The 20,494-nt window shown below is 41.7% G+C and overlaps 1 protein-coding gene across 7 annotated transcripts in view; it reads right to left on the reverse strand.

The window, feature by feature from the left end:
* Window positions 1–20,494, reverse strand: part of KCNQ1 (potassium voltage-gated channel subfamily Q member 1) — a 587,589-nt gene that overhangs the window by 422,343 nt on the left and 144,752 nt on the right. For all 7 annotated transcript variants that reach the window (XM_025202130.1, XM_025202133.1, XM_025202129.1 and 4 more), the window contains 2 exons: window positions 2,890–3,016; window positions 1,063–1,141 (listed from right to left, as the gene is read on the reverse strand). In XM_025202130.1, coding sequence (XP_025057915.1) covers window positions 1,063–1,141; window positions 2,890–3,016 — 206 coding nt within the window. The remainder of the gene's footprint in view (window positions 1–1,062; window positions 1,142–2,889; window positions 3,017–20,494) is intronic.

A 20,494-nucleotide genomic window follows, 5' to 3' on the forward strand; every position in this document is an offset into this window, starting at 1 on the left:
ACATGCACCTTTACTGCTGTACCTTTATGTAGTATCTCATTTTAAAGGTCAAGGAAGAGGCACGGAGCACAGCTATAAATAGGGCACAGAGCAGAAAGCAGACCAGTAGATCAAGCCAGGGAAGGGAACTGCAGTGGCATTTGGAAAGAGCATAGAGCAGTGATTCTCAACCACAGTGCTATGGCATCCTGGGATGCCTTGAGATCTTTCAAGGGTGCCATGAGTGGACCCAATGTTAGCACTGTTAGGTGTGCAAACATGATTCACAAGATAAATCCAGAGATTTCAAACAGAAATCTATAGTTGTGGTCTTTCTGCATTCTTTGCAACAGAAAAACTGCTCTATTATTTTTCTGTAGTCAAAAAACAAAGGGGGGAAACAAAGAGCTGGCATTTTCCAAGGGGTGTCTCAAGTCTACCCACGGGTGTCTTGAATTTATCTTGGGGTGCCTCAAGCCTAAACAGGTTGAGAACCACTGGCATAAGACGAACTTTGCGGCATGCTTGCTAAAAAAGGTTGGCCTTCACTGATATACCATAGTATGACTGCAGCTAAAATGTATCCCTTCATTCATGGAAATCAGCTAGACCACCTTTCCTGAGTACAAGAGATATGGTCCATCAGTCAGTCAAGAACACAGTGAAATATCACAGAATGACCAGAAGGTCTTAGGTGGCTGCATGTTTTCCAACAGTCAAACTCTAAATAAAAATATGCTATGTATAAAGCTTGAAAAAGTCTATGGTTATCCATAAAGAATACGTTAGCTATAAAACTATAAGACCAGGTCACATAAACCTGAATTAAATTTGAATAGATCACTGCTGGTTTATGGATGCTGTAGCTTCATTATAGCAATTTCATCATTGTAACTGAGGTGAGGTAGGGGATATAGTAGTAAATTAAGACATTTAATTCTCAGCTCCACTAACATAAATCAGAACAATTTCCAATAAGGCTATTGTAAACCTGTGTATGACAACAGGGGGAAGAGTAGGAAATCATAATACTAATAAACCCTTAAAAACTGACATTTTTTTCAGTTATTGATTTGTTATTACCTGATAGCTGAGGTTGCAAACACTTGACCTTTAGAGCCCACGCAAAGAACTATCATTGAAGCAACAACTACAATTAAATCTGGAAAAAAATAAATAAATTAGGCTAATGAGTTTGAGGCTTCATGTGAAACACTGACCATTTGTTTTACTAGAAACAAAGTTGATATGTTAACTCTTTGGGGAGTGGCATTTTCTAGTCAACAAAATCCAGGGTATATCTAAAGATCTTTTTTGTAACATATGAAAAGAATATAGCATAGCCTGATATTTTAAAGATGTTATTGAGCCTTAGGAGGCTGCATTTTAGAGCAGTGGCAAAAGTACTGTAACATGTCATTTTAATACAGCATCAATACAATCATTTACATAAGCTCCACAACCCATAGATCAATCTGAACCTGCTATCTATTCCATATAACTTGTATGTTTTACAACATTTTAATTTACTAGCACATATTTTTCACATTTTCCCATCTATAAAACCATGTAATTTAGTGATATTAATCCAATTTATCCCAAACTAGAATGGAACAAAAAGTTACAACCAACACATTAATATGCCTTTAAAAATTAACCAAAATAGCTTTGCTATCCAGAAATTATCATGATTTAATGTCTGGTACCTTGAAAATTACCAGGGAAGGAAACAAATCCTGCATCCCAATGGCAAGCCAGAAATAACCCCTTTCTAACAGCATAAAGTTCTTGTTGGCATAAAAACCCCTCAGGGTTTCCAAGTAATCAGTAATTTGAACTGGTCCTTGCTCAAGGACAGAACACTGCCTCAGGCCCAGGTAAACTGGAGACGAAAATCCACCTTTTGGAAAAAAGAGGAAATAGTTTGATAGTGTGTATGTTGGCAGGGGGAGGTTGTTTTGTTTTTCTAGGTTGACAGCAGTTTGATACTGCTTAGGCATTTGCAATGCTGTAAGTCTCAGGAGAGAGGAATCTGTAGTCTGAATGCAAAGGGAAACAGAGCTGTATGTTGCTTACTGCCAACATGTAGGATATAGTTATGATACTACACACACACAGGCACAAACAATTCTGTGATGATGTACATCACCTCGATACAATAATTGTGTGAAATTTTCATTGAAATAACATTAGCCACATCACACTGATCACCCTGCTTGCATATTAAAACCCTCTCCCCTATGCTATCTGTCCCCTGCGCTACTGCTCCTGTATGTATCTGTGCCTAGGCATAATAGGGAGGGGTTTTGTTTAGTCCCAACTCATATGTCTTATGGTTGTGACTTTTAATATTATAACAGAAGAGAAGGATTCAGAAATAATTTACTAGATGAAGCACTGAACACTTCAAGAAGGAGATTTTAACATACAAATAATACTTGATAATGAAGTCACTTGCCACTAACCAGCATGTTGTAGGTGGTTCAGCTATAAAGCCATGTAAATCAACATTGATAATACGGGCACTGGGAAGTGAGCTCGTCTTTAAAAACTGTAAAAGTTGCAACTATTACATGGTACATGCGATGCCGAGGCCGTCTCAGAAGATGGGACTGTAGGAGAGACCCTGTCAGATTTGGCTAAATTTCAAATCAGTTGTGAAAGGAAAGTATCCCCTTCCTAGAAAAGGAAATCAAGTTAAAAGATTTTTTTTTTCCTTAAGAAGGAACTGACAGCGCTGCAGATTCCTCAGAACAGTCTGATCTATATAAACACTCATGAAAAATGCTCTTGCTCTAACTTGGCTGGACTCACTATGGAAACTTAAATTCTTCTGAAATATTCAAGGGATTTATAGAAACACAGCTTTTCTTAGTATTTGTTATAACTGTTCAAACCAAATATACTCACCAATGATCGAAATAGGCTTCCTAGCAAAACGAAGCCTTCCCCATATTCCAACATATTTACTGCGACATCCTGCTGACCACAGCCGAACGACATACTCTGTTCCAAAAAACACCACTAATACAATTTCCTAGAGGAAACAGACAGGGGACTAGATTAATTTTCTAGTTTGCTTTCTTCTTTTTTTTTTTTTTGCTTTTCCTTTTCTTGAGATAACATTAGGGAGCACTGAAAATGAAACTTGAAACTTGGGTAGAGAAAAAATATGCAATATAACAAGAAGACCCAAACTACAGGAACTTGGGAAACTCTGTAAGCAATGAGACATATGATTAAGAGTAAGCTTAAATACCATAATGGTACACAGTTTGGCTCTTTGGCATGTGCTAAAACTGAAATCATTCTGCATAATTTACTTGGCTTCAGTAATTCAAACAGAAAGTTGCCTGACTTAGCCAAAGAAAACAAATGGACTCTGTATTCATGGGACAAGTATTTTGCTAGTATGTCTAATTTCCAGAAAAGGTACATTATACATACCATTTGTAACAGTTTTAACCAACCATTTACTTACTCTTTTTCAGCCTAAGCGCAATCAATATGGCTAAAAGTAACGTATCTGGTAATTGTATATGACAAAGTATCTAGCTTCCAGGCAGTTTTAAACCTAAGAAGAAATCCTTTCCCACCCTCTCCTAGAATCAGCTAGAGTCTCCGTCAGGGTCAGGAGTTCATCTGTGGTTCAATTCTGAAGTAAAGTCAGACTTGAACTATAACTTAATCATGAATCTAAACTGAGGTCAAGTTTTAGAATTTATACAAGAACAGAGTTGGTTGAGAAGTGTGTTTAAAACACAGTTCAGTCCCAGTTATACTGTTTGACTGACCCATTTTAAATATTTTAAGGGCCTACTGTGCTTTAACTGAAATACCCAAGAAAGCAGAATTCAAAGAATATCATGGATGGAACCAATAGTTCTAACATCCCTCTGCATCTTTTAGGAAAAGAATTAGGCCATATTTGGAATTAGTGACATTTTTCAGTCCATTTTTCTCTCAATTTTAAATCACAGGCAATGTTTTTTGGCAATTAGCTGATGAAGTAATGTTTGCTGTATTTTTTTTCAAAGTATTTTTTTTTCAAAGTAGCAAGGAATCACAGTACTGTAATTCCTTTATTTAGAGTTCATATTCAATTAGAAACTGGCTTCATCCTCCTATCTAAAGCAAAAGGGAAAGTAACTTACTGTAGTTCAAATAAAGAGAGGCTGTGAGCTATGGGACTCTTCAGCCTGGAGAAGCGTAGGCTCGGGGATGACTTGGTGGCAGCCTATAAGTACATAAGGGGTGTGCATCAGGATCTGGGGGAACACCTGTTCGCCAGAGCACCCCAAGGGATGACAAGATCCAACAGTCACAAACTCCTGCAAGACCATTTTAGGTTGGACATAAGGAAAAACGTCTTTACTGTCCGAGCCCCCAAGGCCTGAAACAGACTCCCCCAGAGGTGGTGCAAGCACCTACTCTGGACACTTTCAAGAAACATTTGGATGCTTATATTGCCAGGATCCTTTGACCCTAGCTTACTTCCTACACCTTGGGCAGGGGGCTGGACCCAATGATCTTATAAGGTCTCTTCCAGCCCTAATGTCTATGAAATCTATAAAAAATGGGGTTTTTCACTGAAGACGCACATTACATGTCATGTTGTACATAAAGCATAAAGTGGTTGAAGACCAGAATTCTAAAGGATCATAAAAAATAATTACAAAAGAACACAGAGGTTTTATGCATTACTTTAGTTCATGATAATGCAACCCTTGATGATGATAACAGCAGATGCTCTGATAAATGTCCTCCTGTCCCCATGCCTTTTAGTTTATACATACAAGCATGGTTTCTTAATTAAAATACAGTAAAATTCTGGCCTTATCAAAGGTAACAGGAATCTTGCCATTAACTTGAGTATGTATGGGATTTTGCCCTTAAAGCTTAGCATAGCAATAGGGCTTCTGAGACTAGAAGGGAAGATTTCTATTTCTTATAGGCTCACATCACTGCCTTCAATGGGAGATGGAATGTACTCTAATATCCCCGCCTTCTGATAGTGCACTAAAATGTTCATCTCTGGAAGCTAAGCTATACTAACTGAAGACACTACAACACTTTTCAAAAGACAGGAGGATACTAGCCAACATTCCCACTCTTCGCTTGACAAGTTCTAATGTCTCAGGCTCAGTGCAAGCTGTTGCCAGATGCAGCAGGTTAACAACTGCAATTGTCTATAGTCTCTCTCTGCTCCAACTATACTTCAAGCAAAATCACATGACAGTGACCATATCTGTCAATTTGTAAATATGGAGCTTGACCCGTTTACATCAACAGCAAATTTTTTCCAGGCTATTATGAAAGAAACAAGCAGGAGGGAAGTTTTATGCAGAGTACTATTTTACTGAGAAACATTTTTATAGGTCCATGTTTGCAAAAGCAAAGGGGTTACCACTATAAGACAGTGCCAAACCCTTCCCCCCCCCACCCCGACGCACACACAAGGTGCGATATAGTAATTCCACATAAAAAAGGATTCCCTTTTTCGTTTAGTTTTTATTAATTACATTTTCAACCTGCATTGAATTGCAAAATTAAAACATTACCGAGTGCAATACTACTAAAAGAGCAAATCATTACTGATACAATAATGTTGTTGTTAATTTTGTTTTTGACATTGCATTAGTTTATAAGATATAATCAACAAGCTCTACTATACTAGTATCTTTTTGTGTCCTAAAAAGCTAATATAGCCTCTTTCATCACTATTATGAAAGAAGCTCCCTCAGTGAAAGACAATGACAAATAATTAAGCAGGGAGCTACCAGTTTCTTTTATTCAAAAGAGGCTATTTGAGCAAGGAACCTACGGCCTCAGATCACATGGGCTGCCAGAGACAATAGTGTTCAGATATCCCCAAATGGGGTTTGTGGGGGGAGGAGTATCATTTGGAAGGAAAAAACAGAAAGTTAAATATATTGTGCACAACAACAAAAATACTATTTCTTGACCAAAAACTATAAGTTTATCAAAATGTGTGTAACAAGAGAATGAAAATCTGAAGTCTGGACTGTGAATTGGGAGGGAGGGCTTGTTTTGGGGTTTTTTAATGTATGTGTTTTTTGTTTGTGGAATTTGCATTAGAGTTGTGTGTGTTTTTTTAAAGACCCTCCATGGTTCATTGGATAACAGGAACACTGGCAAGTATGCAAATGTGGGCTGTCCCAAAGACAATGAAATAGACATGTAGTCAATGGTTACTGTCATCCAGTTCTTTGCATGACATGCAGACAAGCTTAGAGAACATTGATTGTTCTATAGACTCCTGTGACTGGAGGGAACAACCAGTCAGCTTACACCAAGACACATTTTTCACTCCTGACATTTTGATAAAGCCTTATTGACCTAAATGAGACCCAAGTTATTCAGAGAACATCAGAGGTGAAAGTGCACAAGCTGTTCTTCATGGTCATACACAAAAACGTCAGGTATCCATTAGCAACTGGCAAATACCCCCTCCCTCACCCGTGGCCATGTGACAGACAAAAGTGTTTTTAATACCTTGCCTTGTATAAGCCTAATCAGTATTGGGAGGTGGAAGAGACTGATGAATTTGTCTCACTACATTTGTGCATAAACTGCTAGAAAAGTTGCAGACAAGGAAAGGGAAAAAACATTATTTAAAATAAGTCAGAGCAGTCATTTCAAAGACAAACAAACATGTTCTCCAGAGCATGGAAATTCCCCATATCACCCCTCAATAGCTAGAGGTACTGTTTACCAAAAGCCAGTAAAGAAAAATGCTGGTGACCTGATTCTCATCTCATTTACACTAGTGTCAGTTAGAACTAGCTCCCATTAAGTAAGAGCTGTATTAGTAGGCAACCAGTCCTCAAATTATTTCTTATGTCTGAGAGTTTTAACCTATCTGAGTTCTATTAGGGGTGAGTTTCACCCACTGGTTCTTAAATACACTAAGTCTACTTGCTTAATGCAAGCCCACTAAACGCATTGCCCAGAAAAGGCCTCACAGTTCGGTGCCCAGCCAATCTAAAACACAGGTATCTGAAACAAAACCAACACAGCAAAAGAAAAGCAAGGAGCAGGAAGGGGAAGATGGAAAGGTAAAAGGCAAGGGAAGAGAAACATCAGTGATGTGGTGTGGTAGCAGGAGAAGGAATCTGGTAGCCTGCACAAGAGGAAAATAATATGGAATAGAAAATTTCTTGCAGAGTGCTGGGGCTTATAGGAAGAATCAATTTTTTTTTGCTACAGACACGAAGCATCACAATATGGGATGGAAACCCAATGGGAAAGCCATTTCCTGAACCAGTACAGCTCTAATTTCTACCATTTCTATTGCATACTGAGAAACTATTGTAAATCACGACACTTCAGCTTGACCTGAGCTACAGTCCTCTTCACAAGGGTTCCAATAAACTGACACTTCAATGCTTGCAAAATGCCTGAGACAGCAGCTGCACATATTGCTTTGTGCAGGCCATGCAAGTTCAAGACACTACAGGCAACTGTTTCTTGTAACCTCTTTCACCTAGCATAGACAGGCCCCTCATTGTTCTACATCGATTTTTCCCTTGAAGTTGCATTATGGTCTCTTAGATATATAGAAGGCAGCAAGATCAGATAGCTTAGGCAGACAGGTAGGCACATATATATGGAAACAAAGTCAACAAGAAAGTAACCATTCTGACTTGATTGTAGTGGAGATCAAAAAGGAAAAGAAAATTGTGTTCTTTTTCATGTTCAGATGCATACTGAAAACCTGAAAATGCCAAAACTGCTATTTAGGATTTTTCAGTTCATTCACTTGTTCCCCCCACCCCCACCCCCATATCTTACAGTTAATCTTGACAAGTTTAAAACAATAAATATTATGTTGTTTTTTTTTAAAAAATGTTCCAAGCTTAGTGTCTCATGCTGAGTCTTTATCTTTACTTCAAAAAGCTGTGTCCTTTGCCAAAATTCCTTATCAGCGCTGAGTAATGTGGGTTAAACAAACAGGCAATGGAAAACATTAAAAACAGGGTAATGGTATCACCCTTCTATCTTAAGAGTTCCATAATTAATCCTAAGAAGTTACTGGATGTGAATAAAGCCACTTTATGAATGTTTTTCATTATAGTGAAATAATATTTGCACAACCCTTTTATGTTTTGAATAAGGGAAGCTTATGATGAGAGAGAGTTGGAAACTTTGATTGTTTTGCTTTTGCTGAAGCTTTTATTTCTTTCCCTCCTTAATCAGTGCAGAAGCAGAATACAATAGCTCTGAGACCAATAAAGAATACTGCAGACATATTTTTAGGGTGAAATTTCAATAGGAGTTGGGCACCTAACTCTGTTAGGCACCTAGAAAACCCCCAGATTTAATGTTTTTAATATCTTCTCCTTAAGGTTTTGATCCAAATCCAAGCGAAGGAAATAGGAGATTTTTTCCTCTGACTTCAAAGGATACTGAATCAGGCCCCAGGTGTCAGCACTGTGGCATAACTTTGCATGCTAAGGCATGCTCTCTGAGCACCTGTGTTTCTGACTGGAGTTTTCACCCAGTCATCTCTGGCACCCCTCTCCTCACAATACAGAGCATTCTTTAACTTCTGGATTTGGTTGTAGACAAAATTTAACAGGAGTTTGCACTAATAAGTAAAACCAAGCCCTCAAACTTAGTTCATGATCCTTATTTATATCAGAGTTACTCCCTCCCCCAAAAGTGTTATATTTAGGTAGTCTCTAACACTGACATATTTGGCAAGATTAAGGAAGTATCAACTTCCTAAGATCTCCCAAAATTATATCTCCTTTCTGCGTATTTTCAGAACATGCACTTCAGGACTTCATAAAAGTCTTTGGAAGAAACTCACCTGAGTTTTCTCATTCACAGTGCAAAATACTCTGGCTCCTATCCAACAAAGCACTTAAGCACATGCTTAAGTTTAAATCCCACTGAATTCAACAGACCTAGGCACTTACTTTAAGCATTTGTTTAATTGTTTTTGCTGGATCAAAGCCAGAGTTTGCCCCACACCTTCTAGGATAGGGTTCATGATGAGTAAAATGAGAATGAAACCCCTGCCTCACTGAAGTAAGCATCAGAACTATTGATTTCACTGGAGCTAGGATTTCACCCAAATGAGGAGCCTGAATACATGTGCAAACATGCACATTCCCTTTCTTAGTATATACTAAATGTTATGAAGGATGGGAAAGAACTGTTCATCTGAGCCTATTAAAGATTCAGCGCAAGTGCAAAAGTCTTATTTTTAATCGAAATTTTGCATCCTTAACACCATTTACAGGGAGGCTGACTGTTCCCATAACTGATTCTCTTCCCCTTGTCCACTGGCTCATGGAAGGCTTTTTATATAACAATTTTCCTCATTCATTTCTACAAAAAGGTGATTCACCTCCTACCCATCTTTCACTGCACACTTCATAAATCTTCCCCCTTCTCTCACAACTGACATTATTTTTTTAATGGGCCACTCCTCTCAGCCAGAAAAAAATTGCCATTATCTGTCTTACTCAAACTGCACAATTTTTAAAGAAGGATCTCTCCATTATCATTGTTTTATGCACTTAAAATGAAACCAGTTGGCATTTTTAAGATCTAAAAAGGCAAATTCGGAACATGTAAAACAACACTGGGGAAAAGAAACAGATTGGTGGAATCTAGTTTCAGGCACATTGTATACAGCTCCTGTGTCTAAAACCAGAAAGCGGGAGTAATCCGGATACAGCAGCACTTTTATGCAACACTAAAATATTGTGAAGATCTTTTTCATGGAAAAAAATGGGGGTGGGTTGGGTTTTTTTAATTCCAGAGATTTTGAAAAGGAGTCAATTTTATTTGATGCTTATTTAGGCTAAGCTTTTCTGTTAATGTACATTTTCTCCTCATCTGTCTTTTTTGTCTTCCTTTTTGTTATGAAAAAGAAGGTGGGGGAAGGGAAATGGGCAGGGGGAATACTGGAAAGTCACATTTTTCTTGCTTTTAAGTTTCATGGAAAAGCAGACCATTTCAAACAACAAAAGAATGACTGTTTGGAGAAAGGCTATTTTTCAACAAAATGTTTTTCACCCATTCTAATTTCAAATGATGGGTTACAACAATGTTTCCCAAACTTCTGGGGCCAATGGACTGCTGTCGATGCTCAAATTTCTCACAGACCACCACACAGCATTATCTTCAAGCTTATCAACAAGAAGAGTATAAAGGTGTACAGGAGCCTCAGGGAGATCTATGAACCAGGTGCAAACCACAACTGAAGAACCATGGGCCTAAAGGCCTTTGACACATTCTGTGCATGCACATGTGCAGATTTAAGACATCTGAGAGGAAAATTTGAACATGTTGTGCCTGTCTAAGCCCCAGCAATTACAGGTTGGGGCTGGGTGGTCTACACTCAGGCTTTGTCTACCTCAGATGTTAGCATCCACTGTGCGCCATCTCCTGTGGGAAACTCCCGTTGCTTTCCTGCCATGTCTTGCTCTTAAAAGATAATGAGGGAGGCTCCTCTATTAATAAACTCTTAAAAGGGCACTCCAGATGGACGTGCCTTGGGGCTCTGCCTCCCCTACACCCCTTCCAAGAGCCAACCTGTTGTACACGTCACTCAGTAGACAATCTGGACTTCTCGGTGGTCTGGAGTATCATCTCACCCTGACAGGGCCTGCTGTGACTCCTAGCCAAGTTCAGTGGCCTTAGCAGTGGCTGAGGGTCCACTAGGGACTGGCCAGGGTTGTTTCAGGTTCACCCCACCTCAATAACTTTAACAATATGCAGGAAAGGTCTCATTCTCTGAGACGATCTTCTTTTGTTGAACTGGCCCTCAGGGCTGTCCTTAATAGAGCCTTCTGCCCCAGAGTCCCCAAGAGCTCCTGGCCCCTCAGCTCTGGTCACCACGGTAACAGTACATGGCCTCAATGTCGGGCCCCAAGAGAAAAACAGAAATTAACCATAGAAGACTGAGAGGCAGTGCCCTTCCTCCCACTCATGCATCTCTGTTGGGTGCTGGGTTTTCGATTTCTCAGCCTTCCTCATGTTCACCTTGCCAGGCGTTGTCCTCCTGCCCAGTTCTGTTCCTTTCAGGGATCACCCCCCCACCCAGGGTTTAGCACAGCCGGGTGTGCCAGCCAGGAGCTTACAGCTGCCTTGCAGCTGCCACTACTGCTGCTGCTCCCCGTCTTGCTGCCCTGTGCCGGCTTTTGAATGTCTTTCCTGGCACCGGCTGATGATGTCACGCCCCTACACTGTCTCAGCTGCACCAAGAGCAAGCTGATAAAGTGCGAGGATGGTGTTGCCTGCTGCTCCGTGTCTTTTTTCACTGTGCCTGCATTAGCTAAGTAAACTCAGGGCACAGCTTTCTCCAGGCCACGTCCCCGGGTTTCCCTGTCCTCCTCACCATATCCTTGCCCCTGGTGCCCTGGTGCAGAGCTCCACCTTGAGCTCCAGATTGTAAGGAGTCAGGAGGTATGTTACTTTTTAACTCTGCCCCTGTGGCCTACCCAGTCTGGCCTATGTAGATCTCCAGCACCAGAACACCATCTGAAGATTCAAAGAGAAGGGAAGTGGCTTAACCTGTCATTCACATTATGGGAGCACCTCCACTTGTAAAAAAGGATTTGGATGCTATCTTGGGATCCAGAAGACCCAAGTTCAATTTGCTGTTCCACCACAGACATAATGTGTGGCCAATCAGTCTTTCAGTGACTTTGTTCACTAGCTGTAAAATGGGGATCATACTCCTACTTCTTAGGGATATTGTGAAGATAAAAAGGATTAAATGAGGAAAGATGCTCACATATTATGATAATGGAGGAAATCTAAGCATCATGCATAAACTGGATATGCTGGATCTAGGAGTTACCAACAGGCCCATTTATATGCCTGACTCCCAAGACTTTCTAATGGATGTTTTGAACAACCTTGTCCTACAATAGCACAGTACATACCACCACCAAAACTGTGTTTAAGCATGGTTCTTGCTAGTAGAATTTCCCATTATAGATTTTTCCAGGGGTCATTCTTTACCTGGGTTCAGAAAATAATCTCTGTACATACTGGTCAAACAATTACATCCATACCAACAGTTCATCCATACCAAAATATAAATCAGATACCATGGAGCAGTCATGGAGCAGCTATCTATCACCTCATTCTGAACAAAGTAGTACTTATTCTAGAATTCATCATAAATCATTATCATTACATTCACTGTTTCAGTATCAATCATGAGATTTCCATGAACCTCAAGCAGCCAAAATTACAATTGGTTTCCCACTTTAACATTCCTCGCAAAGGAAAGTACCCTGATTCCAAGCCTATACCTTTCACAGTGAACTATGTCTAGCTCATTAGTTTAGCTATGCTAACAAAGCAGGGTATAGTTCCTGCCTATTTACACAGAGGGAAGGGAGACCTTAAGTCACTATGTGGAGGTTGCTCCCCTCCTCAAAATTCAGGGGAACCAGATTTTAGTTCATGTTTTTCATTCCATCAGATTTCTGGTTATCATTTCAAAATTTAGTGTTAAGGGTGATTAAATCTATGATATAGTAGTCTGACCTGAAGAATGTGCTGCAATCAGAAACTTATCTACGTCTATGTTATTGGACCATGCAGTTGGTCCAATAAAAGATATGAACCATAAAAATTCTTCCTTTCTAATATTTTCTGGACTATCATGGCTGCAGCATCACTCAGGCTACGGACAGAAGTTACACATAAATTGATATACATGATCAGAAATCAGTTCAAATCTGTAATACAACAGGGCTAGGGACATCAATGACACACAAACTGGTAGAAGTGATCAGAAACTGGTTTAAAACTGTAACAATAGAAGCTCAGTGCACATAAACCACTTTCAAAATGGCAGAAACTGATTTAAGATGAATCTGGATGGATGTAGTATCAGAATTAACTGATTTAGGTTAAATCAGTTTATTTAACTTCTGTCCCACATTCCCTCCAGATTCAAGTTAACTCAGTCTTCCAGCACCCCAGGATGCTTTGCACCTCCCCTGCAAGCCCCCCCACCCCCACAGCCCAGCAAAGAGGTGTGCTTTAGCGCCCCTTGGCTTGTGGCCTGGGCTACTGCAGGCATGTGGCTGCATATCTAGAATCAAAAGAGAATGTCTTTTCACTTGCATATTGGTTCACTTCTACACAACTTAGACTAACCTGTGAAGAATAAATCGATTTAGCCTTGGGCTTTTTGACTGTATGTACTTAGCCTTTTACACTATCAATTCATTTGTAGCAAAATAAGGAGGTAAAAGGATGATGCCATGTAGACATCTGGCATATAAATATCAAACCAAAGGATACAGTCCCTTTCTCATGTGTGGGAGACAGAAGGTGTCAATTCATTGTTACAATCTTGTGGATGTTTACTACAATTTTTAAAGGATGCCCTTAATGCCACAGTTACAGACCCAGTACAGCTCTTGGACTCTATAAAACATGGTTTCTAGTTCCTCATGCTGGGAAAAGATAATCTTAGCCACTCTTCCCTGGTTTGGAAGAAGGAAGCATGAACAACTGATATCAAGATAGTCCTTAGGATCACTACCTGCCTTTCTCTCCAAACAAGGGACAGTAGAGAGCAGAAGACCAGGAACTGCTGGAAAGGAATGTGGAGGATGAATGAGCATGAGTGTGATACTGACTCATATATAGGGCTGACTGTTAGTGTATAAGGGGATGAAAGCTGGAAAAGAAATAAGGGTAGAGATAAATAAAGGGAAAAATAAAATAAGAAAGAAAAAATTAAAGGAAGGAGGGAAAATCTGTTTTCTTACACAATCTCACACAATAGGGGTACAATGTAAGGTACCTTCCAAGTCTAACATAATACAAAACCGGAAAAAACTTAAAAACTTAATGATGATAGTGTCAGCTTTTCCCTCTGACGTGGGAATGGGGGGCTCTCTGCATTTCATGGGGCCAAGCTCTTAAAAGCACTGGGGTATGAAGTTAAAGAACACAGCAGTGAGAGAGAGGAGAACTAGGTCAAGGGATGGAGAGAGTATGAAAGGGAAAAAAAAAGAAAGAGATGTAAAAGTAGGGTAGTAGGAAAGAGAAATAATAAAGAGCAACAGATGCAGATGAACTTGAGAAAATTAAAAATTGTCGTATCTGTTATAAAAGCAGATGCATAAATATGACAGAATTTATAATACAGTAAAATGGGGGTTGGATTAGATGACCAAGGGTTGCACTAGGTCAGTGTTTCTCAACCTGTGGGTCACAACCCAAAAGAAGGGTCACAAGAATATATGAAAGGGTCATAAACAAACTTTAAAAATGGATCAACACACTTTAAAAATGGATTCTACTTTAAAGGAGAAAAATGTGGGAAATCATGGCTGCTTGGGGTCTCCCCATGCTCCCCCCGGCCCCACACATTGGGGTGCTGGGGCCTGGGGGTGGGGGAAAGCAACTCAGGAGTGAGGGGCACTCGGTTGGGACTGGAGTCTGAATTGATTCAATCTTTACAGGTTAGTCTAACCTGAAAAGACTGAACTAATTGCAAGTGAATAGACATTCACTTTTGATTCCGCAAATGCAACCACATTCCTTCAGTGGCTCAGGCTAGGAGCCAGGGGGCCCAAGAGCAGTCCTCCTTTCTGGTCTTCAGCAGCTGCAAGGCTGGAGGGAAGCTGACCTAGGTGGTGTGGCCATGCTCTGGCAGGGGCTAAGTATGATTGTGGAGGTGTTTAAACCCCCACTTTAGCCTGTAGGGACCCCAGCCAGGGTGTGCCTGGTGGGGGAGAGGGCAAGCAGCCCTTGCCAGGCTTGTCCTCAGGGCTAGACACTGGCTGGAGCAGCGCCTCAGACAAAGGGGGCACGGGGGAGGAATTAAACTCCCCTGTCTCTGGGCAGGCACAGGACCCCTGCTCCTGCTCGGCTAGCAGGGGGGTCTGCCCAGAGCCAGCTGGCATGGCCCTGCCATGCACCTAGGGCTGGGGCTGGGGCTGGGGCTGGGGCTGGAGCTGGGGCTGTGCCGAGCTGGCCTGTTGGTGCTGCTGAGGACAGATGCAGAGGGGCCAGGCCAGGCTGGGCTGTGGGGGTCAGGCCCTTCCCAGTGGGCTGCAGCTCAGACTGGGGCCATTAGGCCTGTGCAGCCAGACTGTTTACAGCTCCCTGCACCCAGGCCAGGCAGGGCTCTCATGGAGCCACAGCCAGCTGGTAAGGGCCCAGCAGGGCTGGCCTAGAATGGATCGTGGGGGCAGGGCCCTTCCCAGCTGCCTGCAATTCTGTGACAGCCTGGCCCAACAGCATGGGTCATGGCTGGCCAGACAGAGGGCTCCCCCAGCCAGCTCAGAGGTGCTGGCAGGCTCTGAGCCTGGCAGCCACCCACCACAGCCTGCCGCAGCTGCCACCAAGCAGCTGCCACCATGTTGGGCTGTCATGGAGCCACAGCCAGCTGGGAAGGGCCCTGACCCCACGACTTGGCCTAGGCCAGCCCCACTGGGCCCTTCCCAGCTTGCTATGACTCCATGACAGCCCCGCTCCACCTCGGCGCAGGGTTCCGGAAGCAATCTAGCTGCACAGCTCCTGTGGCCCCAGCCCAATCCAAAGTCTGCTGGGAAAGGCCCGGCCCCCATGGCCCAGCCTGGGCTGGCCCCTCTGCATCCACCCTCAGCAACACCCACAGGCCAGCTTGGCTCAGCCGCACAGCCCCAGCCGCTGGTGAAGCAGCCATATGGCAAAGAAAATGTTGGCCACCTCTGCCCATGCCTTCCCCCCTGCCACTGGAGATGAGAGGGAGGGAATGGCTGATGGGAGCTGCTCTGCCCTGGCCAGGCAGACCCCAGCTGCCAGTGGGAGAGAGATTGGAGGGGGAGATTAAATCCCCCTCCCTCTCCCTGTTTGCTTCAGGCTGTGGACTGGGGCCTGACCACATCCCCCCACTACTGCTCAAGCAGCGAGTGGGGAATGCATGACAGGGTCTGCTACACCCTGGCCAGGCAGACCCTGGCTGCGGTCCCCTGGTGGGAGAGGGGAAGGAGTGGGGAATAAACCCTCTCCCTGCTCCCTTTGCCGCAGGGGGCCATGACAGACCTGCATCTGGTCACACCCCCGCCTTCACTCTGGCTAGAGAGCAGAGGGGTGGAACCAGCCCTGCTCTCTGTAGCAGACAGCCCAGCACAGCCCAGGGCTGAAAAGCATGCTGGGATGCTGGGCGACTCTGGTTTAACTTAAACCAGGAAGGGGTCTGGGACAGAAGTTTCATAAACCGGTTTGACCCAAATCAGTTTAGTATGATACTACATTCAACCAGATTTATCTTAAACCAATTTCAGCCATTTTGAAACTGGTTTATGTGCACTGAAATTACGTTCTATTACAGGTTTAAATCAGTTTCTGATCACTTAAACAGCTTTATGTATAACTTCTGTCTCTAACCTTTATGTGCATGTTTGTTTGCACGTATTTGAACTTACACGTGATTTCCTTGCCTCCATTGCAGCTTGTTTCATTTAGTTGGTATCATTCATAAAAAAGGTTACTTTTTTCCCTTTGGAATTCAACAAATTGCACCCAAAAAGGCAGGTATTTAATGAGACAGACAGACTGAGATGGGATTTTGAGGAGCCCTGGATCCTATGTGAACAATCAAAAATGTCTTCCAAAAATTAGCCTTTTGACTGCCCATCTCTCACCTTGAGTACAGGTCTGTGCAATGGCATGCAAAAGTTCCATGCAGCACTTCAACAACATCCCCCAATATGGAGAGATGCAGAAGGGAGGGGAAAGTTCATCATTCAAAAAGCCTCTAAAAGCAAGACATCTGACAGCTGCTGATATAGAACTATTGGGCAACAATCCTATGTAATGCACATATTCAATTACAGATATATTGGAGGGAAGTCAGAGAAGTGAAATTAAAATGAATTTCAGACAGCAGAGGGATTAATAAACGTAGACAGTCTAAAAAGTTAACAAATGTATTTTAAAAAAATCATAAAAGATTACATATCATGGAAAGGCCTACATGCCATGGAAAAGAGGAATGATTTAGTATACTGCAAAAAAGAAAGAACAGGAAGAAACTAAAAAGGAAAAATAGGCCAAATATGAAGAATATTTTAATGGCAAAATGGATTATTAACTGTGGAAGAGTCTTTCAGAAGTGATTGAAGTGCCATCACTTATTAAAGTCTTAACCAGACTTAACACTAGTGATTGCGCAGCTGCAAACAATCCAACGTTATCAAGACATACAACAGCTCACCTATTAAGTCCCTTCTGCCTTTAAACCACATGATTTTCTATCTTCCCCTTTTAATTTGATGGAAATTTGTACCATTAGCAGCCAAGGAAATTTTAGCAGGATATAGTAATGCCTGCAAACTTTGGTTGGTGATTCAGATTTCAAACTTGATTATCTTCCTTCATCCTATGATGTTTCAGGCTGGATGGCAGCTCATATTCGGAGGCAGGATAAGGTTTGCAGAGGAGATCATTAAAAAAACAGGGCAGGTCATCAGGAAGACTTGATTTGTACAGACTAACAGTTCCCACAAAACTGGATTTCTGCCCCAGGTTATTTTCCAGCAAGAGTTTAACTGTCACTAGATTTTAACAAGACTGATTTTGATTCCAGCTGTCATTAGATTAGCAACCCAGAGAAAAAGTGCATTTTGAATAAGTTCTTTTCAGAGTTACCAGGCTAGGGTAAATCTGTCAAGTGATGAAACAAAATCCTTTGTGATTAGAAGCCAGGCTTTCCTTGTACACATCTGGATAACCACCAGTCTTTTACTGGTATGAGGTAGGGTAGATATGCACCTCTACAGACTAACTAAATAAGATATATACAGAGAGCGCTTGCTTTCGTGAACCCAAGTTCACTTCATCAGATGCTGCGAAAGAACATGCAGAAAGCAGAGTGTAAGAGGGAGAGAGAAATTAGAATACAAAAGTCTAGGGAGGGGAGAGAAAGAGAAGGAGTTATTGGTATCACACTCCATGATGATAAGAGTTCAAGTGCTGTATTTCTGTTTGACATTTACATAAACACAACCTGCTTTTGCCTCAACATACTTGAATTCTCTCCCAGGTCTCCTCTAGGGAATATGCCTCATACTCTTCCACACAGCTGCAATAACAGTTAGACACTAAACCTGTAGTCCAGGCACTTAATACACCTCACAGGGAAACACATGTGCTAGTTTAATAAAAAAAACCCCAAAAAACAAAAAAAACAACCTTTCAAATGCCATATGCAGTCACTCAGCCTTTTTACTGTTGCCTCTAAAATTCATGGAGGAGGAGAGGGGAATTATTTGACATATAAAACAAACCTACCCAAAGATAACAAGGTCAGCATTGAACCTAAGTGGCAAATAAGATTCACATACTGAAGGCAAATCATTTTCTTCTCCCTCTGATTTACTGTATGAGTTCCAGTTAGTAAGTGTAAAACAGCTGCAGCTATCATTTGGCACATCAAGGTTATAGGCATACCAAGATGGGAAGTTAATTTATACCTGGCAAAGCACATGACTAACCCAGTGAAATTTTCCCTAGAGCTTTGATAATATTCCAAACAGACCAAACTAAACTTCCATTTGCAAAACGAAGATTTAAGCCAGATCTCTCTGAAGTTGCATACCCCATTAACCAAGCTACCGTTGTGAGCAAAGACTTATATTTTTAGTCAGATTCATGTTTCTATCAGTTTTGGGTCCAACACAAATAAATGGGGCAACAGAGGCTGCTCTTTACAAGATTCAGGGTTGCAAAACAAGAACGCTACTTTTGTGGAACACCCTTAATTCACAATCACATTTTCCCCCTTACAAATAAAGAACAAATACATCATTCATTGCTAGGGGAAAAACATTCCCTAAAATAACCCATAGCCTTCTCTACAGCAGCTGGGCTGAGCTTCAAGCCAGCAAATGCCTGAGGAAAATATTAGTTATTAAATTAAGCATATGTATAACAAGCGTGATACTCAGCAATGATTTCATCAACACTTTATGTCCAATGTTACAGAGAAACAATGCTGGACATATCTGGGACATATACAAAAAATAAAGAAAGAAAAATAAAGGCAAAGCTTTTGCCAGCAGGCAGCTCCTGGGGGCCAGGAGCAATCTCCCACTCCCTGCTGCCTGGCTGACCAGGAGCACATTTGCATCTACATGGGTGCTACTGCGCAGTTACTGATCACAAGCTCAAAAGCACCCCCCATAAGAGACAAGAGCCACTGGCCTGCCCTGTGGCTTTCTAAGCAGCTCAGGCAGTGGCAGCTTCTTCCAGCTTCTGGCTGCCACAGATCTGCTCAAGAGTCCGAGTGTAATTCGAACACTGCCAACAGATGAGCTTTGTCTTTCTTTCCCATTTCCAATTATTCCTATTTCTTCACCAGCCTTAAATGTCTGGCAAACATCACCAAACGGGGCTCCAAACAGTTCACTTAGATTCCCTCTGTCACCGACTCTCTCAACATGGCACATATGATTAGTTTGGCCCTGCCTTCCAAGAGGTGGAGCCAGACCAGGTTGCCTTCCATTCTATTTGCATACAAATTTTTGGAGGATGCCAGGACTCAAGACAAGAACACCTGGTTCCAGTCATAAGTAGTAGCTAAATAGCACATGGATCCTGTGTTAGCACATGGATCTTTGGTGATGACTCTTCTGGGGCCCATCCCCATTAACTATGTAGTAAATCAAACTTTGGCTTTGGAGTAATAGCATTCATAGTTTGTACCACATATAAGTAAAAAAATACTGCTTTAAAAGTGTGTTTATGGAGTACCTGTGTTAAAATTTGCAGCAGTTTAAAAAAAAAGAAGCATCAGTTCTGGATGAACCAAGCTTACGGGTACTATATGAAAATTACCACAACTATGTTTTTTTCAAGGTCAGTGTTTTCAAATTTGCTTCTCACTTCTAGGTGCTCAGGGAGAACAGGTTCTGACAAGTAAGGGAGGCAGGGGAGGAAGAAGTTGGGGGGAGGCAGAGAACAAAGGGCTATCTTTTCCCTGCTGTAGCAGTGGGAGGGGGACAAATTTAAGGCATTCACTCCAATAATTAGATTCTATACCTGGGAAATTATAACTAATTTACAAATTGAATCTAATACATTTATAAATAGAATCTAGGTATTGGGAGGTCAGCTTAGATTCAGGGTCAGCTTATATTTGAGTAAATAGAGTATTATAGCCCAGCCTCTAGCACAGATCTTTGAAAACTCTTGGCGCTCTGGTGTAGTGCCTGAAGACTGGAAGAAGGCCAATGTGGTGCCTATCTTCAAGAAAGGGAGGAAAGTGGATCTGGCTAACTATAGGCCCATCAGCCTGACTTCTATCCCGGGGAAGATCTTAGAAAAGTTTATTAAAGAGGCCATCCTTAATGGACTGGCCGACGCCAACATCTTAAGGGATAGCCAGCACGGGTTTGTTGCGGGTAGGTCTTGCTTGACCAATCTCATTTCCTTCTACGACCAGGTGACCTATCACCTGGACAAGGGAGAAGAGATTGATGTCATATATCCTGACTTCAAAAAAGCCTTCGAT

This window comes from Alligator sinensis, unplaced genomic scaffold, assembly GCF_000455745.1.
Source record: "Alligator sinensis unplaced genomic scaffold, ASM45574v1 scaffold983_1, whole genome shotgun sequence".
NCBI classification, from domain to species: domain Eukaryota; kingdom Metazoa; phylum Chordata; order Crocodylia; family Alligatoridae; genus Alligator; species Alligator sinensis.